The sequence below is a fragment of the Oxyura jamaicensis genome, chromosome Z, assembly GCF_011077185.1.
Source record: "Oxyura jamaicensis isolate SHBP4307 breed ruddy duck chromosome Z, BPBGC_Ojam_1.0, whole genome shotgun sequence".
NCBI classification, from domain to species: Eukaryota; Metazoa; Chordata; class Aves; order Anseriformes; family Anatidae; genus Oxyura; species Oxyura jamaicensis.
Genome location: NC_048926.1, coordinates 36180349 through 36205249, shown reverse-complemented (window position 1 = coordinate 36205249; position 24901 = coordinate 36180349). Strand labels below are relative to the sequence as shown.

At 40.4% G+C, this 24901-nt stretch overlaps 1 protein-coding gene across 5 annotated transcripts in view; it reads right to left on the bottom strand.

Annotated features, from left to right (window-relative positions):
- Window positions 1-24901, bottom strand: part of ADAMTSL1 (ADAMTS like 1) — a 471240-nt gene that overhangs the window by 29417 nt on the left and 416922 nt on the right. For all 5 annotated transcript variants that reach the window (XM_035310142.1, XM_035310140.1, XM_035310141.1 and 2 more), the window contains 6 exons: window positions 23661-23840; window positions 21558-21711; window positions 19114-20254; window positions 12268-12395; window positions 6660-6788; window positions 792-971 (listed from right to left, as the gene is read on the bottom strand). In XM_035310142.1, the coding sequence (XP_035166033.1) occupies window positions 792-971; window positions 6660-6788; window positions 12268-12395; window positions 19114-20254; window positions 21558-21711; window positions 23661-23840 (1912 nt within the window). The remainder of the gene's footprint in view (window positions 1-791; window positions 972-6659; window positions 6789-12267; window positions 12396-19113; window positions 20255-21557; window positions 21712-23660; window positions 23841-24901) is intronic.

The following is a 24901-nucleotide window of genomic DNA, read 5'->3' as shown; positions in this document are numbered from 1 at the left end:
TGAATGCTGTTAGAGGGACTTTAGTGTTATCTGTGAAACTGTAAGAAATCTCACTTTATAACTTCCTCTGGAAGTTCTATCATCCATAAGACCTATCCTTACTCCAGTAATGAAAGATGAGAGCTGTACTGGCTGCTTTAGTGATTTTGAACCAATAGCATAGACTATGTTTCAAAATCTGACACTTCACTATCAAATGTACTAAAGCATTTACGTAGTCTGGCTGGATCATTCATCTTCCAGGCAGGGAGAAATAATAGAGTGAGTTGCTAGGAAAGGAAAGCCCTTTCCCACACATTCAGTTACCACCAGGTAACACTTCCACCCATATTTCACAGCTGACATTGTCTTTTCAAATCACACAAATAGGCTTTCTGCCTGTTATTTGGAAACCCAAGAAAAAGTAAACTTCACCCTTTACTGAACTTGGGAAGTGTTTTTTGAAAGTGCACTGTGTTTAAGCACCTGTTTGATAAGAAATGGGTCAGTAGCACACAGCCTTGCACCAGAAAGACTGCCAAGCAGAAGCAGAGCACTTCACAGAGAAAAAAAGTGGCATCAAGCTCATCTCAAGGGAGCCACTTCAAGAAATTGTTAATAAATACTTTTCTTAGCCAGTAGGTCTGAAAAAGTGAAACTGGATATGTCAAGACTGGGAGGGGCTGTCCCTGGGTTCAAACATTTTGTCTGTATGTTGTTCCCTCTCTCCATGTTCTCTGATTAATTCTGAAGGTTAATTGTGCCATCACCCATATCTCTATGGCTTTGCATACAAAATACCCTGAACTTACCAAGAACAAACAGCTGGGAGCTTTCAGTTACCTCCCCACGAAGATTGGCTGCCTTGCAGGAGTATAAACCCTGATCTGCCAGAGAAACATTCGCAATTAGCAGCAACCCATCATGCAGGTGGTGAGCAGAGGACAGCTTGACCTTATTTTTAAACCAAGTAACTTCTGCTTCAGGAACACCTGGAAAAACATTGACAACACGTAACACAAGTAAGATATATAGTGCCACGGTTGCTGCAGACAAAATGTTTAAGACAGAACAATTAAAACAAGCTTTTAACATGACTTTCAAGTAACATTTTTTGCAATTCAGAACTGTTAAGTCAACTCTTTCACATTGTCTATCTTGCATTTCTTAGATACCTCTGAGACACAGCAGAAGAATTAAAACAGAATTGAAGAATTAAGGTCTTCCTTTTTATACACTAAGGTTGTACAAATGAACAGTGAACTCATCACTCTTAAAAACAAGTCTATATGGGATCAGAATGAAGGTTAATCTAGTCTAATATGCTGTCTCCAGCAGCAGCAATAAGCTGGTGCCTCAGGAAGAGTATAGAAAAAGACAAGCATATACAATGCTTCCTGATACTGCTCTCCCAGCATCCTCCCATCTTCAGTTTAGGAAATTCCTAAGCCAGAAGGAGTTTATGTGCATTTAGGAACCCTCCATGGATTTCTTTTATATGAATTCATCCAATCTTCTTTTTTGATCGTAGGCAAACAATTAGCATATACATCTTCAGAGAAGCAGTTTCACTGATCTAGCCAGGAGTGTTCAGACAACACATTGTTACAGATTCATACAGGAAAAATTGCTTCTTTTTATGTGTTTTGATCTAAGGTCCTTCTCTATTTGGTGCCCTCTTGTAGAAAGAGGCTCTCATCTGTAGCTATCAAGACTGCTGCTCTTGCAGTAAAGAGCATTTCCTTGACATACTGATATTTAGTTCAATTTAAATGCATGCTATATCAGGTAATTCAGTGCCATTGACTACTAAACCATTGGTTTATGTGAATAGTACTGCAAGTCTTAATAGATGGGATAGATCTGTGGAGTTGTGCCTGGGAGAAACAGTTACTGTGTGCTACTGTAACGAGAAGTACATACCTAATCCTGGTAACTGATGGAGTGTACGATATCCCACTTGCTGTATCCTCTGTAAGTGGGAATCAGTTAACCTCTTTTGCATGAATGTGCAGTTTCCTTGTGTTTATTGTAGACTAAAGGAATGTTCTGCGGCAACTATTCTTAAGTGTATGTTGCTCACCTAAATCTTTCCCTGCCTTATTTCACAGCAACATGTTCCTCTGCCCACTGCCAGTACTTCATCAGTTGCGTTTCCACATTACAACAGAAAAGCCACTCTATTTGTCTGTTTTGTGATCCTGGCACTAGAAATACCTCTGACTGTGCTCACTAAGAATGACCACCCATTTGTCTGTGTTTATAGTGACTTGCTGATTGCAAGGTTCCTCATTAAGCATGTGCAGATGGAAATGGGAAAGGGTTTTCCCTATTCTTCCACATCAAAATATTTTGGCCCTTTTTCCACCTCTTCCAGAATTACCTTTTGACTTTGCCAAGACATCTGTAATGAGTACATCTGAGCTTGGCATCCAGGGAGGTCTGTAAGGGCAGAAAGTCTCATCCCCATTCAGAAATTAGGAGGAAATAGGCTGTAACAGACTGTAGGATTTTTCTCACCTTTGGTAGGTAATACCACATACTAATCTGAAACCTTCATGGCATACTGAGAGTACCAATTGTTTTTGTCTGTGATGCTGTTTTCCAAATGCTTACCCTTTTGTTTATATTTCTATAACTCCACTTTTTTTAAAAGCATGGGCTGTTGGCCTGTTTCTGAACCCCCAGCTGGGACAGGACCAGTACACAGATCTCCATCTGGCTGCTACTCTTTGACCTGTGTGGCATGGGTGGGCCGACCACCTCTTAAAAGCTCACTCTGATTTTTTCCAGAGCATCCAGGCAGAGTCCTCAAGGGAGTTCCAACAACCACAGGATAGCAAACAACCCCACCCCTTAAGATTTTCAAGCCCCTGTGTTTATTGTGTTTTCACAGTAAGGAAAGGAAGTTTGAGAGGTGAGTTCTGGAGAAAGGAGAGAAAATGGAGACTCTTCTAGTTCTGCAGTCCCTGAGATGGTACACACACATACCAGCAATTTTCCTCTCAGTGTCACATTAGTCAAGGGATGATCAGCTCTTTCTTGCAGTTTAAACTAGTTACAGTGCACAGATTTTCATATTACGGCTATTGTCAAACCTAGGCATGGAAGTAATAGGTACCTCAGAAATAAACAATAACAGGCTTATAAAATTATAAAACTGAGATTTCTTCCATTCCCAATAAGGCTCTTCTTTCTTTCCTTTCAACAGGAAGATATGGGTAGAGCTTTCAAGTTCTTCTTTCCAATAATGGAATGTCAGTGGAAACAGTGCAAGAATAGGGGGGATAAGGAGTGCTGAGAGAGGTAAAGAAGGAAGTGAAAGGGCAATGAAAACGAAGGATCTTATATGATCTCAGCTCCCAGGAAAAGCGGCTTAAAGTAAATAAATACAGACAGGCAGAAAATAAAATGCTAGTTGCAGAGAGCTGCTCTTAGAGTCTTAGTCCAGAAAGGTAGATTTTTCTTGTATTCACTTCACTAGAAGAACCAACAAGGAATTGTTGGTTTATTACAACAAGGTAAGGTTCACTGTATTTCTGTTCAGTCTATGAAAGCATTATACCTGCAAGATGTCCAGCATCCCTACAAAACCATTTATCTTACTGCCAGTTTAAAAAGAGATTTCTTCTTATGCCTTTTATGTGAAGTTTCTACACTAAAATGAGATGTTTTGAAACCAAACCTTACAGAACTTCATACAGTTTGGCTTAGGGAAGATAAGAGTTGTTGTATGTGTTAGGGAGCAGCAGACTCATTTTCTGTTATGCTTCCACCTTTACTGACACATTAAACCTCAAGTATTTCAAGACAAAAATAGGAGGCAGACAGCATAGCCATAAGCAAATGCATTATTGCACAGCATTGCCACAAGGGGTAGCAAGAGCATTTCAATCAGTTTTGTTGGATAATGGTGAATGAGAGGACAGAAGGCTGAATATGTTCGCTTTGCAGAAACAATCACAGAGACTGAAAGTCTGAGAAGTGCCAGCTGGAAACAACCTCACTTTGCTGGGCAGACAAAACTTTAGGCAGTGAATAGTTACTCAATATTTATTTTTCTTTAGCTTTCCCCTCCATCACTGTGCATGCATCTAGCACGACAAAGGCTACGTTTGCTTGTATGCAACAAGCAGAACTGTGCACACCAAACAAGATGACTTTGCTAAAACAGGAGCCTTTTGGGAAAGCAAGACTAACAATGCAAGGATCTGGCAGTGATGACTTGTTTCCTGTGCCACAATATTCTGACATATATCAGAATCTGGCACAGCTCAGGAATAAATATGGGTCACAAAGCAAGGCAAGAACTAGAAAAGTACAGCCTCCAGCATACAGATGTAGCGCAGTAGAAAGAAATGCTTAGGAGAGCTGAAAAATCTGAAATTGGAGGGAGAAGGATACACAGGGAAGGATACACAGGGAAGCACGGTTATGTATTTTAAGTCACTCTTTCAAATCTGTTCTGACTCAACAGTGGTTAATGGTACATTACATTTTGCAGACAGGTGCCTCTGTTAGAAGTTTTATGCCTTGAAGGATACCATGGAGAAATACTCTAAGAATCAGATTTTTTTATATAGATTCCTCCTTTCACATCTAATTGCATTGCCAATAACAACTTGGGCCTTGCTGATCAATTCTTCTGGTATCCTAATGAATATCTCCATACTTTACGTGTTGAAGTCAACAAAAAGCTTCCTAGTGTTACTGATGTGATCCAAATTGCTCCCACACCCCATTTGGAAGTGAAAGTGCTTAGAGCATTTGAATTGCCCACACCAGAAAGTCTGTTTGCTTTCTTAAAATTGGAGAAGATTCTCTAGCTGGAAGTCATTTGCTCTGCAGAGTTGCCAAATGATTCTGGATGGGAGTTTCTTTAGGCTCAGTTTTGGAGGAGTCTGGGCTTGACCACAGTCTCCTTTGTTTTAAAAATATCCTTTCACCTCCATAGACAGAATGGCAAAGTCATGTCAAATTAAATGAGACTGATTTTTCAAGCTTGAAGAAAATCACAGCACCATTTTCCTAAATAATTTAATTCCAAGATAATTCATATCAGAGGCCAATTAAACTGTAATATACTCAGAAGATTCTGCCTTCCCTTGTCTTACAAGTAACATCTTTACATTTCAGTCCTGAACACAGACTTTAACAATACTTATGCCTTTCATAAGAAGTTAAATAGGAATATAAAATTATTTCCTAGGGTCTGGTAATTTCATTCTCTCTTCTTTTTAAGGAACCTTCCTCAGGCTTATCAACACCTGTTGGCAGCAAGTGTATATTTTTGTCCCTTGGCCACAAGAGCAGCTTTAGAAAATGTAACTGATCCTTACATTTAGTATTTATCATATAAGTACTTATCCTGATGTCCTGCTGACTCTGTAGTTCTACAAAAATTGTCAAGTCCAACTGCCTGACCACTTCAGGGCTAACCAAAAGTTAAATCATGTTAAATCATGGGAACAGGGTTAAGCTGAGGCAGGGGAAGTTTAGACTAGATATCAGGAGGAGGTTCTTCACTGAGAGGGTGGTTGCACACTGGAACAGGCTCACCAGTGAAGTAGTCACTGCACCAAGCCTGTCTGAATTTAAGAAGAGATTGTACTGTGCACTTAGTCACATGGTCTAAACTTTTGGGTAGACCTGTGCCGTTGAGGAGTTAGACTTGATGATGTTTATGGGTCCCTCCCAACTCGGGATATTCTATGATTCTATGATTCTATGAACTCAAAACCATTGTGTTTAAAGAGAGCAGGAAGTTTAAGGAAAGATTTGTATGTTTGTAGTGCAGATGCTTATTTGCAATCATCTGAAGTAGCTGCTAGAGATAAGAAGCTAAAGCAAGAGACTTCCTACAAGCCTCCTCAGATATTTGTGTAACACTTTAAATGGCTCATTTTGGGTTTTGCAAGCCACTCCCTTCCCCTCCCTTTCCCCCTCTACTATGCATGAAGGTTTAATAAATTAAAGATATGACCTGGGTCTTTAGAGATTTCCCATCTCTCTCTCTTTCTCCACCTCTCCATCCTATACCAATACCTTTATTACTAACAGCTACAGACAGGTAAAGTCAATCTTCTTTGGTCACCATTCAAAAGAGGCAAAATGCCATTCTAAGAGTGAGGGACATTCAGTCCCTGGTTGGAAAAAGTTTCAGGGAAAAGCCTGTTTCAGTAGAATTACTCTGAATTCTTGTAGTCCAAAATGAAATAAAAAATCAGAAAAGGACTATACTATTACGACCTTCACTTGAAAAAAAAAAAAAAAAAAAGCAATTTGGCAAGAAAAGAATTAACTAACTGAAATGTACTCGGAGACTCCCATCACTGAGGAAATGAGTCAGATCATGCTTCTATATTCTCACCTTACAGCCCCAACAGGTAGGAATTCAAATCAGTTTTGTTGTGTCCTCAATACATGGTGTATCTCCAACAAAGATACTTGTCATTCCATCTCAGACCAATTTTCTTAAGACCCTACACTTTTCTTGGTGGGATTGATAAAAGGGGGACAATTTCTATGCTAAAAATTAATGAAAGCAAAGATTTTGTCTGAGGACTAGGAAGAACTTGTGATTTCACACAGCTGCTGTACCTGGAGACACTGATTTAGCAAACAACTCCACAGAAATTAATAGCCAAAAGTGTGGCATGGAAGACCAAGTCATTTCTCACCTGCAACCTGGCAGTTTATGGTAACATTTGCTCTCTGAATTGTTTTCACTGTGTTTCCAATATCAACAGTGACAGCAGGAGATTCAGTGTTGATCACAGTAGCTCTTGATGCCTTAATTAGTGGCTTTCCTGTATAAAAGAAGCACAAGAGTTTATCAGACCCAGCACACTAGACTCACACAGAACAGCTGTACTCATACACTCTGTATGAATTTAGCTATATAGAACAGGTGGATAAGGGAAAACACAGAAGTATATGACCACCTTCTCTTTGTACTATTGTAATGGCACTAGATTCTATGGGAAAAGCTGTCTGGAGAGAAAAAAAAAAGAAAAAAATAGAAAGGGTATTTCATGCAGAGGCAGAACATAACATCACTAAAGACATGTGGATACATACGAGAACCGGCTGAATCAATAAACAGCAATACAACTGCAACTGCAGCAAGATGTTTGCCTAATACTGCAACCAAAACACCCCCCTTTGCCAAAGGCCAAACATAGCACAAAGAAGCCTGGGTGATGGCTACACACACATTAGCAGTGCCGGATATTTGGAGCAATGTCCAAGCTGTTTCTATACATCAATCATATTTTCTTTAACCTATGGTGGAACCAATGGCACTGGGAAGACTTGACTATAACCAAAAAGTTTTCTCATAATGGCTGGTATAAGAAGACAAGCAAGATCTTCTCCATCAGATAACCAGTCTGCTCTATCTAAAGCCTGTAGTAACAGTTTTATGCATTGTATATCCCTAACAAAGATACCTGCTTCACCTGTAAAAAAACATTTCAGATTGTTTTCAGTGTGCTTCCAACATTGGTGTCTGTGAACAAGTGGATCAAGGTGTTTCCCTGCTGGTGTGCCTGCCTGTGTGGATTTAGGTATGGAGTTGTTCATCATCTAGGCAACTCTAGGAGACTTCTACAGCTTATACTGTAGGGGCACTGTAAAGGCATGCCAATAACACAAAACTCATGACACAAAACTCAGAGATACCAAGGCTTAGCTCTGAGAGAGGGAAATGAAGTAGAAGAGGTGGCATACTTGTGTTAAGGCAACCATCTCTCCCAGCGAAAATGCTTTGCAGGCAGGATATTGGCAAAAGGGGAACAGCATGACAACATTGCTTTAAGTTGTTCAGGGCTGGGCTATTTTTGTCTCAGTGCTGTATTTTCAAATTAATCTTTATCCAGAAATCTAGAAACACATTTTTTTCCACTCTAAATAGATGATCAGATACAAAACAGGATCAAATGTTTTCATTTGACTCTAGAAGTTAGAGGTTTAAGGCTAATGTCTCCCCCAGGTTTCATTTATCCATTAATTTGGAGGTAAGCAAGGAAGAAAAGCTAGAGGTGAGGAAAATAATTTGGTTTCATTGAGATCATGCAGAGTCCTGAAAGTTTAATTCAGCCCAAAGTATATTATTTTTTTTTTCCATAGAGCCATATTTCCAGGACTTTTAAAAGATGCTTTTCACTTGGAATTCCTGTCATATCAGTATATATGTATGCATATTTTACTTTCTGTGCCTTTAATGATTAAGAATAGTAAAGTAAAATATTACATTTCATTGCTGAAATATTTCCAAAAGTTTTGATGTCTAAACCATAAAGGAAGAAAAATTCTCCAGTTATTCTCCAGTTATCCATCAGTGTTTTTTTTTTCCTGATTGCGTTCCACAATCTCATCAAAAGATTAAAAGTCTGTTAGCTGCTTAACCAATAGAAGAGTATCAAACTATTGAGAAAAATGGAAACACAGTTCACTGTCATTCTTCCATGCATGTGCTAAACTAATCAGTAAATTCTTCAATGAACTAAGGTTTCAGCACCAGTCCTGATTCATCTAAAGGTGGTTTCAGCTTTCCAATTTTTATTTGAAAAAATATTCCCATTATGCCAAAACATTTGTGTTTTGTTCCAAAAACTACTCAGTATCTCATTTTGATGTTTATGGCCTAATTTTATAAGATGTTCAGCTCTTTACCTTGGATGGGAGATGAATATGTATAGCAGCTCCTAAGCAGAACTCAGCTTGAGTCTGGGATGCATGAATATTAATTCCTCTAAGAAAGTTAAACTACAGCCTTGACAATTATAATGGAAAAGCTATTGGTCTTCCTCTGCCACAGCTGCAGAAGACAGTGAGAAGGCTGTGCAGCATCAGGGAGGCTGAGGAGTTAGACAGCTGGACTCTAGCACAGTCTGCAGGGGACCCACAGCCCACGGCCAAACAGCCTGAAACTCCCACACCTGCACTCGCTGGAGGGAGGGGGCCCAATAAAGCTGGAGAGCAGAAGCTGGCAACAACAAGGACCAGCAGGAGGAAAACTCTTCCCCGCTTGCTTCATGCCTCTGCAGACTGAAAAGGCAAGACCCATTGCTAGGTGACTGGAGCTGAGTAAGACAGCCTGGTCTGCTCCCCATGTAACAACCAATGCAACTAGGAAAAGAAGATGAGTGATAGTGGTAGGAGTCTTTCTTCTGAGAGGTACAGAGGTGCTGATCTGACTATCTACCGACCTGATCTGCTCTTGAGAGAAGTCTGCTGCTTATCAGGGGCTTGCATTATGGATGTTACCAAAAGACTACCAAGCCTTGTATAGCCAAATTTTTATTATCCTGTCAAACCGAGGTGCAAGAAGGAAATGCAAAGGCAGTTGAAGCAATGACTTGTGGCCTGGACAGAGTACAGAGATACTGTCTGGATGTGTAGGGATGGGACCAGGAAAGCCAAGGCACAGACGGAACTAAGCATTGCAAGGGATACAAAAAATAACAAGAGGGGATTCTAAGGGTGCTTGGACCAGAAAAGAAGGTCAAGGAGAGTGTACACCCTCTGACAGACAAGCAGAGAGCTCTCTCTGAGGTGCTCAACAACTTCTTTGCCTCAGCCTTCACTGCCAGTCAGGCGTCCCGCATCTCTTGTTTCCCTGAACCCATAGGTGACGGCTGGGGGAGCAAAGTCCCTCCCACTGTAAGTGAAAAGCATGTTTGAGACCTCCTAATGGAATTGAACAGGTACAAGTCCATGGGGCCTGATGACATGCATCCCAGGGTCCTGAGGTAACTGGCTGATGGAATTGCCAAGACTCTCTCCATCATATTTCAAAAGTCCTGGCAGTCAGGTGAAATCCCCAGTGACTGGAAAAAGGGAAATATCACTTCAATTTTTAAAAAGGGCTGAAAGGAGGACCTGGGGAACTACAGACCAGTGAGCCTCACCTCTGTGCCTGGAAAGGTCATGGAACAGATCCTCCTGGAAATAATGTCAAGGCACCCTGGGGTAGCTGGTTTACAAAAAGCTGAACATGAGCCAGCAATGTGTGCCTGTAGCCCAGACGGACAACTGTATCCTGGGCTTCATCAAAAGCAGCATGGCCAGCAGGTCAAGAGAGATGATTCTCCACCACTGCTCTGCTCTTCTGATATTCCACCTGGAGCCCTGCATTCAGCTCTGGGACCCCAGCAAAAGAAGGACATGGTTCTATTACAATGAGTCCAGAGGAGGGTCATGAAGGTGATCAGAGGACTGAAGCACCTCTCTCTCCTGTGCAGACAGGCTGAGGTTGGGGTTGTTCAGGCTGAGCTGGGGTTGTCCAGCCTGGAGAATGGAAGGCTCCAGGGACACCTTATAATGGCCTGCCAGTACCTAAAGGGGGCATACAAGGAAGCGGGAGAGGCACTATTTGTCAGGGAGAGGAATGATAAGAAAATGGGGAATGGCTTTAAACTAAGAAGGGGAGATTTAGATGTAAGGAGGATTTTTTTTTCCTAGGAGGGTGGTGTTGCACTAGCACAGGTTGCCCAGAGAAGCTGTGGATGCCCCATCCCTAGAGGTGTTCAACGCCAGGCTGGATGGGGCTTTGGGCAACCTGGTCTAGCAGGAGGTGTCCCTGCCCATGGTAGGGGGGTTGGAATTAGAGCATTTTTAAGGTCCCTTCCAACCCAAATCATTCTATGATTCTATGATTCTGTGTATACATAATGCCCAACTTATTTTTCTATAGCTTCACATGAACTTGTCTCTGCAAATTACCTTGTGCAATTTTTAAAATCACTGGAGCAACATGGACAAGATAGCAGTTTTGACAGACCGTTTTTTAACTTCATGTTCAATTTCTTGCTGGTGCAACACAAGAAGTTTACTTGGGAGTTGCTCCTTGTAAAACACTACAGTGCTTTAGCAGCAGCACCATTGCCCTGCTAACTGGCTTCTGCGAAGATATCCTGACCTACAGTAGTGCAAAAAGGATCATTCTCTTGGTTGTCTACACGTAGTAAGTAGCTCTTCCTTTTCTACCCTGCAAGGTTCAGATGTTTTCTTTCTAGGGGACAGACGAGGTCTCCTTCTTATTGGCATATTGATCATGAAGAGCTTCACTTCTGGCCATTGATGCATACTTTTATTTTCTTTATGCTCATCCAGCCCCAGATTCTCTATTTGCTAACAACAACAACAACAAAAATCAAGCTCATCAACAGCTATTCCTCCCTCTAAACACACATGGATACATTGACAGGTGATGGTCATGGCTTGCACATTGGAGGCATTCAAATGTTTTCACATTCTTCAGTGGGAACAATGAAATGGAGAGGTCTGAACAGTCAATAAGCTTTCTAGCATTCCTGATCATAGAATCATAAAGGTTGAAAGGGACCTTCAAGATCATCTGGTCCAACCATCATCCTACTACCAATGTCACCCACTTAACCATGTCTCTAAGTGCCAGGTATGTCTCCTTTTAGCTTTGTGATAAATAGGATCCTGCTTCTCCAAAATCTCTCTGTCTTGTCACAGTCCTTAACTGTAACTCTCTTCTCTTCTTTGCCTTTACCCAACTGTCTCTTGTTCATGTTTGCTGTTGTGTGCCTCTCCTACCAATACTGCTGTGGTTGTGAGCCTGCTGACACTGCCTACCAATCTACTTTAAAGAAGCTGGATTCATGCATCACTTCTGATTTCCCTTGAGTTGCATTTGGGTGGGATTTCTTTGTAACTGAAATCTAAACTAACAAAGGATATTTAGTCTGCTGTAGAACTGAACCGTTACTAGAGAAATATAAGTATAGAAGTTTATATATTCTGCACCTCTGTTTGACAGTGATTGCGAGTGCCAGCTATGCAGGTGCCACAGTGGATCAAACACAATGCAGAGCCTGGTCCTACATGGGACTAGTTCTTCATCTCTGGTATTTTGTAGGTTTCTTTAACTTTCAGTTGAGTAAATTACTGGATTGGTCTGTCAGACTTGAAAAGACCAGCAAAGGCATACAAACTGGAGAGCTTGAACTGTACTGCTCATAAGTGAGAATAATAAGAATATGCAGTTTCTTGAGAGTGCATCCCAGTTTTAGCAAGTGAGAAAAAGTATTGATCACTTGCATAAAGACACAAATGTCATGAAATGTCTGTGAAAACTGGACTATGCCTCAGGGCTTTCCAAAACACATTCCCTGAATTTTCACTGACTTGTACCTCTGTCGAACCACCTTCCCCAACCACCTTCCAGATCCAGCTGTTATCCTGCAGACTATTTCTATCCAGAATCACACAAGTGGCAGGGACCATTGTGCAATCACAGACAGTGAACCATACCTGCTAGAGTGACAGCAATGGACACAGAGTCGGATCCCAGATCATTAGATGCATTGCAAGCATAGAAACCCACATCAGCCTCCACAGGTGATAGAATCTGCAAGGAATCGTCAGGCTGAAGAAGCATCCTGGAGTAAAGCAGAAAGAAGGAGATAGAGGTCTCTTAGTTGGTGTGAGCATGAATATATTTACCAGGATTTTTACAGATTTAGGTCTTTAATTTGTTTATTTATTTTTACAATTCAGGCCCTAACGTTATATTTAAAAGTCTATTAAGAAGTTCAAAGTCTCACATTGTGACTGTAAACTGTGATTATTTAAACTATATTTTAATCTAATTCCCACTTCTGCTAACGTTGCTAGGTGTATTAGAGAATGATTACCCTGCATCTAGGACATCTCTCTGTGGCAAGTGAAACCTATTCCTTTGCTTTGTCAGTTCCTATGTGATGTCATCAAATGACTTGCCTAGCTCCTGCCTCCCAGTTCTGCAAAGCAGGAGCAGCAACAGCATAGAAAAAGACATTGAATGTAAAAGTCATAAAACCTGCTGAAGCTGGGCAGAAAGAAATGAAGTGTCTCATGAGCTGAGTATCAGAGCCTGAAATAGACTCCAGATTCTTAGATTACTAGGCAGTTTGTGCAAACTTAGTAGTTTTGTTGCTCCCCTAGTAGTCAGTGAAGACAGAAAGGAATCCTCAGCTCCTTCTTGGGCTGAGTCAACCGTCTCTGCCAATAGGAAGAGTTGACTGTGATCTCAGTGCACTGCCCACAATTAGATGGTCTTAACACTCCTATGAACTGTTTCTGTTCACAGACAAACAACTTTTATGGTGGCGTAACTCCATCAGTTCATGTTCATGTACCCTCATTTTCTGCACAGTGTGTTTCATCATTACTGTTCCTTTCTCTTAAATTTTTATCTGAAACTGTTGATAAAACCTAAAGATAAATTACTTTTCTCATCAGAAACTTTCAGCAGCTGTTCTACGTAAAATTCTTAGCTGGGGCTGTGACTGGACTCAAGAGTGAAAGTAAGGGAGAGATATGCCTGTTAAACACACGCTAAAAATTCTGCTTTCAGATATTGGAACTGATGAGTTCCTTTCCCTCATCCCCTTGACTGAAAACTGTTGTCTCATGGGCTAAAAAGCAAGAGAAGAGTTCTTTCAAAACACTGTGGGTGGTATCTGTCTAAAACAAATCACATTAGGGCCACTCATCAAAATATATTATAGAAAAGATTGAGTAGAAATTCTTTTTTGACCCTTTTAAAGTAATAATAATAATAATAACAATTAATAATAAAAGGAGAGAGCTGTCTTATGTCAACAGAATTTTGCAAGTGCCTAGTAAAATGCATATTTACAAAACAAACATTAATCATCTTTAAATTGCATCTTTGCTTGCACAGCAAAAAAGAAAACAAAAAAAAACTACCAAACCAAAGCAAACTAAAAAAAAAAAAAAAAACACCACCACCACCACCAAAAAACACTACCAAAAAACAAAACCCACACTCAAAAAAACCCAAAAGAGTACAACAGAAAAAAGCCACCCACCAACCACAAAAACAATGCTTAGAAGAATCCCTTCCGCACTTATGATTTCAAGGTTCTTTTATTTTTTACCACTTAGCAGGGCAGATATCTAGTTAGCTGCTGCTAACAATGCTAGTATACAGCAAATTTATTTACTTACAAAACTTCTTTTAGCATGCATAAATTTGTTTTAGCACTGACTTATTCAGTCTCTACATGGAATTCATTAGAGCTTCAGAATTTGTCCCAGTCATACCAGCACATAATAGCTAAAACTGTGTGTGTACTGCTTGCATGTGTGCAAATACAGTATATGGGCTGATCAGTCAGTGTGATCCTACATCGAACATGTAAAAACGTTTGAGAAATGCTTTTAGAAATGTTTCTGTCACCTTCAGGTTGAGAAAAGAGCTTTCTTAATATTATAACATGTTAAACACAAAAAATCGTAATTTGTTTGTTGTTAATCAACTCTGGTGATAGAAATCTCTCTCTGCTAGTCTAAAGCACCACAGAATCCAGCACATTTTTTTTTTTTTTTGTAAGGAATATAAATTGGCCAGATAGGTAACTAATTTTAAAAACAAAAAACTCAGACCTAGATCCATTATCTCACCTTTTCATTTCACCTTTTAATGTCCTTCTCTAGAAAGCAAAAATCCTCTTCTTCTCAATAATTCTATTGCTTGTGTGTCACAATTTGGCATAGCTGCTTTTCTTGAAAGTAGATACTTTGTTATTCCCCTTTGTATAGGAAGATTTTGGCTGGATTCCCTGTTTGCTCATAGATTGCTATTTTTGTTAGGTTTTGAGTTGCTTGTCAGCAGTGAAAAAAATACCAGCTGTAGTAATTTTTTCTGTCACCAACATGTCTTCAGAATCTCATTTATGGACTTAAAATAATACAGCTTAATGTTTAATCAGCCTCATCTCAGTTGCTTCATACTGCATTGTCTCCAAGACACAAATATATTTTACATGACCTAGATCAGTGACTAATTCAGATGGCATGTAGTAAACACCTACCACAGACTCTGTACCATCTACTGTTTAGATTCTGCTTCATGTCTGCCTAGAAAATACATTGCCATTTTAGAAAAGTTGAATTATCAAGTACTGAAGGGTTTCCACTGATGAAAGTCACAGCATACTTAGAAAGAAAAAGATATTTCTTGACAGTCTTACTGAGCAAAGAATAAATCCCTCAAAAATTTTAATGTTTTAAATTTCTCCCTAAAGTCTTATTTATTTATTTATTTAATGAAACATTTTCCAGCAATTAAAGAATTCTCCAGGCTTTGGGATGGATACTGGCAGGCTCTGAAACTGCACTCAGAAACCATGGTGGTATCAACCCAACCTTTTATCTTTAGAAGAGAATAGGAAAATCCATGTTAAATATGCATTCAAGTTGAACATGCAGACTCAAGTGAAGGATCTTTTACTGGAACAACACAGATATTTTCAAATTCTGCAGCTTTTTGTATCATTTGATTTCATTGTACTGATAACTAAAAGCAAACGTTAGGCCTGTGTTATATTTTGTTGTAACAGTACACAGACTGGGGCTAAACAAATTCATTTTTTCCAAGTGGAGCTACATAGCAGTAGGCATAAATGCTTTTTAGTGGATAGCACTGCTCATGGAATTAGGCAATAGAAAGCCATTCATTTCTATGACACCTTTCTATGATGTCCATGGCATGATGACAACATCCAGACAACACCCACAGCAAAAATATGTGAAAGTGACTTTATACCAATATTTGGTAATAGACAATTCAGATAGCCATCACCCAACCTAAACCCAATAGTTTACACTCTAAAAATCACAGTTCAAAACATCTATAACCAGTCGTGGTATACTCAATAGGGCATGAGTTGGACTGCAGCATGACACTCTGACTCCCCTCACAGAAAGCACTGCTCTACAACAGCGGTAGAGGCACATCTTCATTTTATTCCCAGTAAGACAGTAAGACAGAGGTGGATGGAAAACTGGTTCTTTTTTTTTTTTTTTTTTTTTTTTTTAATATATATATATATATTCATTCAAAGGATGGCAAAGTAAAAACAGACAAACTACAGAGCTGAAAGACAGCTCAAGCATACCACACACAGATGACCTTGCAGTTTACAGAAATACACTGGGAGACTGCACAAACTGTGGCTTTCATTTACACAGCTGATTGGCAACTAGCAAAAGCATTCTGAGCCAAAGCCATGGGTGTCAAGAACCCAGCAAAAGTATCCACAAACCAATTTTTATATGCACCATAATTTCTTAACTTCCATTAACTCCAAAGTTACAAATTCTGAGCATCTCTGAAGCTCAGAGCACTGCTCGTTTCCTTCCCTACCCACCAGCCTGGAGGAAGCATGAATGATGAATACAGAAGGAATTTGATAGAGTGAAAATTGCCTCAGATATTAATGAATAGGTGTCAATGACTAATGCTACTAATCAGCAAATAAAATATACTTTCCTGAGTTTTTCTGACAGAAAATTTAAGCTAACACAGTTGCTTGATAATTCAGAAATACAGCATATCATTTAAGGCTGAAGTAAGGCCAAACTGAATGGAAATGAAAAGTTGAAAGCCATTGTAAAGTAAAAGATGTATATATATAATATAAAATAAATTTCAGAAATCATAAGACTGTTTTATTCTCAACTAAATGAATCTGTCTGCTGCTACACCATGGCTGCTTGTATGAGTCAAATTCGTAATTTTCTCACGAGCACAGTGGCCAGCATTAACCATACAAGGACTTCATGTAACCTCACTTCCCTTTCAAGGATGCTACAGAAATCATAGTCATTTTAAATAGAGAAAAAAATTAATCACTTAATGGCATAGTTCCAATAGGATATAACCACTGGCAATGAAAATCTACATATGCAACTTCTGGGGGGCCAAGAAGATATTTTCACAGGAGTATGGCCAAATAATGATATGATAGGCTCTAGTCTTGATTAAGACTGCATGAGATTTCCACAAGAGATACATTATTGCTCTTAGTCTCCCCTCCCCCTGCAAAAGTCTCCATTTTTATGTGAATGCCATGATACACAATAGCCATCACACACAGAAAGAGAGAAAAGAACCAGCAAACTTGGTACTATGGATAAAGCAATGATTACAGAATGGTTCAGTTGCCATAGTGAAAAAGTAGTTCAGCTAATTGTGTAACTAGGCAGAAAGAGTAATGTATCTTTACCAAACCAAGACTTCACTGACATTCCACAGGCACCACAATGGAAATTAATTTTTACCTTGACTCTGTGTCTTCTCATTTACAAAGCTGACCTGCTAACTACAGTCAAATGTCTTAACTGAGGTCATTGTCTTGTGCAGAAAGAGCTGCTAGCAGATCCATGGACTGCTGTGTTGTACCATGTCAGTTAACATGACTGCTTCATCCACAACCTATTCTTACATACCACTTCCTCACAGAACAGGACCAAAGCATAAAATCTGAAGTACACACATGAGAAAAAATGTATGTTATCAACAGTTAAGTATATGACAGGCATTGAAATAGTCTCTTTTCGTATACTCTTGCACACATATAAATGGAGTGATCTGTACACCAACAGGAAAAAGGTCATTATTTCTGTGGTACATTGAAAGAAGTATTTTGTTACTCAAGTTTTCAGGCTACATTTAGGGGCAGACAGCTCCACATAGAGAGTTTGTACAAGTGAGGATGTACCAACTCACATTAGACGACTAATGCTTAGACATTAGTATGTTGAGGTGACTGTGATTGCTCCAATTAGCCATAGAGTATGGTTCCACAGTAATAACCATTAAAATGACCAGAATTCATTTTCAAATGAAAGTAGCCAGTTCATGTTACATCCTTTAGTACTGTTACAACTTTGTTACAACTGTACAGTTACAACTTTGTTAAAATACTGGGTTATCTGTAACCATCTTCAAATTCAAATGATGTTTCCCTATTGTAGCTTTAAGATAGAAGGATCCTGAGTTAGAAGGATCCTGAGTTAGAAGGATCAAGGATCATCAAGTCCATCTCATGGCTCCACACAGAACTACCTAAAAATTAAATCATGTGTCTGAGAGTGTTGCCCAAATGCTTCCAGAACTCTGCCAGGCTCAGTGCTGTGACCACGGCCCTGGGAAGCCTGTCCCAGTGCCCGACCACCCTCTGGGTGCAGAACCTTTCCCTAACCCCCAGCCTGACCCTCCCCTGTCCCAGCTCCATGCCGTGCCCTCGGGTCCTGTCGCTGTCCCCAGAGAGCAGAGCTCAGCGCCTGCCCCTCCGCTCCCCTCGTGAGGGAGCTGCAGGCTGCCATGAGGCTTCCCCTCAGCCTCTTCTTTTCTGGGCTGAGCAAACCAAGGGACCTCAACCTCTCCTCATACGTCTTGCCCTATAGACCCTTCAGCATCTTCATTGCCCTCCTTTGGACACTCTCTAATAATTTTATGTCCTTTTTATGTTCTTAACATGGTTTCCGGTCTCTATCAGAACATACACAGGGAATGGTGTTTATAATGCCCACTGACTTTTATCCAGGGGCAGTTTTTACACAGGGGTACATGCATGGAAGACAGAAATATGCATTACCTCCACATTCTGATACAATAACCATGTTGGAGAGACCCTGATGGAGCCCTGTGAGAAACACTGTTCATTTCTCATGCAGAAGGATGAAATCTTCCCCAGGGAACTATACTGCACACTGCTTGACAGAAAACTAAATTTCAGATTTGTTCTCGCGTATCTCTGTGATCAATCATGAAAGTGTGTATTGACATAATTCCCTTCATGAACATCCCTCTAAATTTAGAACCAGTCTAAAACAATCACAAACTAAACCAGTCACAAACTAGTTCCGCCCACTGAATGGATTAACTTTGAAATCTGAAGATAACACAGATATATTCAATCTTTGTATATCAAAACCAGTCTTCTCAGAAGAAACCTCCACCTTCACATAGGGAAATATGCTGAAGTTCTCACCCTCCAGACATGGAGTGGTCTATTGACTACATTATGTACTTATCTATTTCAGTACTTTACAACCTCTTCTTTTAATTTACTGAAACAAAAACAAAGCTTCTCTTTGCCATACCAGACTGACTCAGCATCCAGACCTTGCTGCAGAGTTACAGTGCCCTGTTTGCCACTTCACATGTGATAGCCCTACTTTCTGCTATGAAACCAGACTACAGCAAAGTGTCATTTGGCACATATGAGTGACTGGCCTTAAAGCAAGGAAACTGAAGAGTCAAAATATTAACTGTTTTCTTAAAAGTTAAGTAATTTATTTTACCTATCATTGTATTTCACCTCCTCTCCATTCTTAGCCCAACTGATGGTGGGCTTTGGGTTTCCCACTGCTTCACAGTGAAGCAGCACACTCAGTGTGCCACTGGCTAGGACCACTGTCTGTCCCAGGTGGGTGACAACCTCTGAAGCAGAAAGTTGTTGTGCTGCTGAAATCTTTCGGAGGATGGCAGGCTTTTGATGAGGTTTGCGCAAGCTGTTTGTCATGTCCATGGAGGTGGGAAGAAGTGCTTCAACAGGTGATGTCCTCAGGGAGCTAGTAAATCCAGAAACACGACTGTGGAAAGGGTATTCCACAGAAGTTGAGTCAACTCTTCGCCTTGATGCTTTGAGGACAGATTCCTGATGCTCCAAGTGACTCCTAAAAACATCATGAGCCAGCTGTACAACAAGCTGCTCAGTGTAGATATCTTTAAGCTCCTCAGGTTGCTGAGACAAATTCCTTATGATATCATCTAAGCGTTTCTGCTCTGTGACCATAGTGAATGGCACGTTATATTCCCGGCTCTGGTCTTCCTCTGACGATATATTTCTCTCCATGGACTCTTGGGCTTCCCATGACTCCAGATTTTCCCCTGGCCAACCCCTGTGCTGTAGCAGCCTTGATATAATATCATCATACCAGCTGCTAGGGTCAGCAATGTGCCCTCGCTTTTCAGCCTTGCTTCCATTGAAGAGAATCCCATTGATATGTTTCTCCTGCGTTCTCAAGGCTTCATTTAGGCTGGCCTTTCTCATGGACTCTTCCTCCCTAATGACAGCTGGCTGCCCAGGAATGAGCTTCTTGTTGCTTCCTATTAGTTTAATTACAAAATGTTCACGGGCTGGCCCCGCTATACAGGTGTATGTCCCAGTGTCTGAAGGTTTCAAACGATGGATTTTCATGTAACCATAGGGTGCAATAGTGATGTGAGCTGAGCTGATGAGTCTCTTGTCATCCTTCTCCCAAGTGATCATCGACTTCCGGAACCTCCTCGTGGGGCATCGGAGAATAACGGAGGTTTTGGGTAGCAGGTACGCATACCCACCCACAATAAAGTGTAGCTTCTTCTGCTTCCTTGTCTGGATGTAAACTTTCTTTACGGCCACAATATGGGGACTTTGCTTATGAGCTGGCCTGTTGTGCCCTGAAATATCATTAATACTATTAGTATGCAGTACCATTAAAAAAAACAAGCAGTTTACTTTGGTGCCGGCAGTGTTTGACCCATTAGATGGTAATGGGAGAAACTGGCCACCAGCTGCTGAACATTAAGCAGGACCAATCACAGTAAAAGGAATAACAAGGCACACTTTAGGAATGCAAAAGTAGTCCTGTCCAGGGTACATGCAGAAACCTAAGTGCCAGGAAGACAAACTTATGTGAGGGAGAAAAATCCATTGGAAAGGTAGTTCTTGTTGTTAAAGTATTTAAATGAAGAGTATTACTTAATAGATACATAAAAAAGACAAGTGTTTACCATCCCACACCTGAAATGCGATATGATCTTGCAGATCACAGCAGTAAGGAGGAGTAAAAGCTGCTAACTCAAGGAATAACATTGAACAGAACAAAACTGTCTGGAATAGGCTTAAAAATACAGGGTATATACTATTAAAGTGGAAACTTCCAGTTTCCAGATCTCTATGACAGATCTTTGTTACAAAACACTAAACAAAACAGCACAGGTGTACTATTATTGAATACCATGCCACATTTGGCCCTAGCTTTGGTTCTGAATGTCACATCTTATTTTCTCCTTGACATATCCAACATTTAACAGGTTTTAGAGTTCATAATCTACTCTAAGCTAAAGCTAGGCTGCCATTCAATCTTTCACATATATGCAGCTGTCTTGCTGCAAGCCAGAGAAGGGCATACAGGGAGACTACTGTTTTTGTGAAGGGCAGCAGAAAATGCATGAAATACCACCATAAAATACATCCAACTTATGTTGCATGGCTCCTCGCAAATCCCAAGACACAGAGGGTTCTAACTGACAAAAAACTTTTTAAGTTGATCTTCTGCAAAATTCCTTACCAACCATTTTCTTTTTAGCTATTCTAGCAGAGTATTTGTTTGTAGCTCAGGCTGCTGTCCTGTATCTCTCTATGTTCCAGTTGTGAAATTTATATCTAGATTTGGGTCAGAATTCTGAGCCATTTCTTCCAGAAACCAGTAACTCCCTTCTGGCACACTGGGTCAGAACCAGCTCCACAGTAAGATTTATAGCTTTTATCCACTGACTTGTCTTATTCCTAAACAGAGCATTCTTGCTCAGAGACAGAAAAGCTCAGCGGCAGCAGCAGCAGCAGACACCACTCATGCTCAGCAATACTGAGCAACATTAGTGCAAGAGAAGGTTATGAAGCATGTGACAGCATGAATTTCTTAGTGATGGATATTCAAGTCCCCTTCCCCCAGACACTCCGAGGGTCTTTTTCACTTACTTGCACAGGTAGCTAGTGCACAAGGCCTGATCAAGGATGAGAATGGCAAAGGTGGGCACAGTGAGGAATTGATGATGACAGAACCCCCAGTTTTCAGCATCTTTCTGCAAATAGCGTTTCGACTCTGGGTTCCCTCTCCACAACTCACTGAACACTAGGAACAGAACAAGAAACATTAGGAAGAAAGTTTATTAAAAGTAAAGGAGTTCTCCTTGTCCACCACCCTCACCCTTACCTCCAGTCCCACTTTGCATACGCATATCACCAAATGGGTCAGTTACTGCTTTCAGTGTACTACAGGGAAAGAAATCAGAACAGCACTTGGCCATTCAGCTAGAGATGATGCAGGCACAGTAGGGAGACAAAATAACAAGTATTTCTATCCTTTGCAGTTTTGAATCCCACTGTACCCCCTTTAGCACTTTTTTTCTATCCAGTGGTATCCCTTCTTTCAACAGTACTCTGCTATACTGCAGAGCTTGTCTTTGTATGTTGTTTGTACATATTTGTGTCTGTTGGGTAAATTCCTGGTCATAGCCAAGAGCAGACCACATTGAGTTGCACCTCACAGATGAAATCCCATTCTGCTAAAGTCACTTTGTCCTATCTTTAATTTCTGAGCGTCACTCTTGCAAATTTAGTAGAAATTATAAATGGATGTTTCAGATGCTGAGTTATTTCAGCTTGGTAGTTAACAGATGTGGTCTACACAAAAGAGTAGAAATCCTTTAATACCAAACTGCAGTGCTCAATGCACAGGTGCATATTCTTCGGGGGAAGTAAGAAGGCATATTTTATTTCATACTTATGTAAACAGAATCACAGTAATTGAGAATATGGGCCATTGCACTAGGACATCAGTGGTGGCCTGTAAAAGAGCTGGAAAGTAGGCTGATCATTGTAAGGCTGGTAGCACAGAGATGCACCCATTGCACTACTTCCCGTGTCTACAGTGCAATATGCATGCTGGTTGGAGATGGAGTGAGGCGGAGAAAACAAACTGAGAGTGAAAAGAGCAAAAAGGCAGCCCTCAAGTGAGATGGAGAGGGAAGAGTGAAGTCAGATTTGATTTTAAAAAGTCCCAAAATGCAGAAATATGTGTAGTGTGGATGTCAATATAAACCATGTAGCAACTTCTTGTGAAGGAGGAGAGATTCGGAATAGAATTGCCACTTTCACTGCCAGAATGGACATATGTCTCCTGCCAGCAGAGTTAATGAGAACAACCATTTATTTGAGTGAAATGTAGACAGATCACCACAAGAAGGCTGCAGGTAAGACAGCTCTATGAGGTGACCTTCACAATTAAGGTACTTTCTACCTGCTGGCATGAAGGAGAACCAGGAGAGCAGAGGCAGAGATGGCAAAAAGGGGAATGATTTTCTTGTTTACTGGCATTAAAAAATTAAATTGTATTTTTATTAGTGCTGTCATAAACATAAATAATTTTTTTCTTAAGCCATGTGGGACTGGAACGGGAGCCTGGGGAATGCTAGAGACTTCAGTAGAATGAGTTTGTTTTGCCATTCTTAAATAAAAGGAAGGAAGTAACTAGCTAACATTGCAAAAGCAGTGTCCTAGAGTGAGAGAGGCCTGGAATCTGTAATGATACGCCTACAGCAGACTGGAGTAATTCCTCCCTTCTCTTCTCTGCATCATAGGGAAAGGCTGGAGTGGCCCCCAGCAGGAAAATACTCTTGACAACTGAACTGCCTTCACAATGCCAGACTTTGGGAAGAAAAAGCATTGAGCGTGGGGGAGCGAATATTACTCCTTGTGGATGCCTTGCATGAACAGAAGCAAAGGCTGTGCATGGACAGAGGCAGGAATTTATTGTTTTGAGCATGGGCTGTGTTTATGCCAGAAGGAAGGTCTTAATGTTTTGGCTGGATGGCAAACCACATCTGTAGAGGCAACCTCCTGAGACACACATTGAGCTAGTGGTCACATCCCCTACCAGGATGATAAGGCCAGATTATAGGACAAAACTGAGCACAGTAAGCCTTATGCAGTCTGAGAGCATTTGGCTCCTTCATCCCAAGTGACTGAGAAACTTTGTCACCCAGAACAGCACAATCATACTTATGCATACAAAGAGCATACCTGTGACCAGTCAGAGAGAAGCCACTCATTGGGACAGTCCTCATTTTTGCAGGCTTGTTGGGTAACTGGCTCTGGCATGGAGCAGAAAGTTTCTGGCACCTCTAACAAGCTTCCATCTGCCAGACGCTGCTTGCAAAGCATATCTCGCTTCTGGACACCACCCCCACATGTCTGTGAACACTGTTGGAGATGAGAGTCAGTCAACTTGCATCACACTTGCACCCAGGCAAATGCCAGCAAAAATTACTTGTGAATTTAGGTAGAAATCAACATCTAAGTTTAGCCAAGAAGAAAATTTAACAACAACAAAAAAATCAGAGATGTCAAAGCAGACTTTAAAAAATGTCAAAAATATTTTGTGAAGTAGAAGCAACATATTTTGATAATAATGAAAAAAAAAAAAAGGAAAAAAACTTGCTTCAGCATTTCTGAAACATTTTGTTTTCAGAAATTTGTATGAAACACATGGAAGCAACAACTTAGAATTACAGTATGGAGGTGGAAAAGCTGTCCTTTCCTATACCCCACAACTAGAAAATGAGGCACTTGCACATGATGTGGAGGATTTAGGTTTAAGTGTCTGCCTGAGCTTTGACTGTGCTACTGGCAGTGTCAGACAGTATGGAAAAGTCTTCACCAGCAGAAACTGATTCAAGATCTTCATTTACAGGATAGTATTATACATATTAGATAACAGTAGCCATGAGATAAGTATTTATCCAAATTCAGCTTATTAAAAAAAGTTTGTATTAGTGAGAAAAGCAGTGGAAATTTGAGTGTGGTAAATAAGAATTTCTCCAGTTGATTGCTTGTTTTTTCTTCCTTTTGTAATTTTCATATTTCTATTTTCTGAGCTGCATGAGGACTATTCCTAGTGCATTTCAAAACTTGACTGTTCACTCTTGAATTCCTGTCCTTCAAGACTTCATGCAGTATGGCATTCCACTGATTTTTAACTCATGTGAAAGCCGTATAACAGCTGCAATCTGCTGTTGGCCTCAACAATTGGTTTATAAGGTTAATATAATAACGCATTAAATAACCTTCTATATTTATGGCTGTCATGACAGCAGTGTGTGATCTTTCCAAAAGGTAAGGAGGAAGGTTTATTTGAGTCAAACTAAAACTGGCTGATTAAAATCCAGACAGCCCACCTCCCCTCTCTCTTTAATGTAAATATTTCCCTCTGTACCTATTTTCTACCCATGCAGGGCAGGACATATTGAACAAGCAAATGCAGT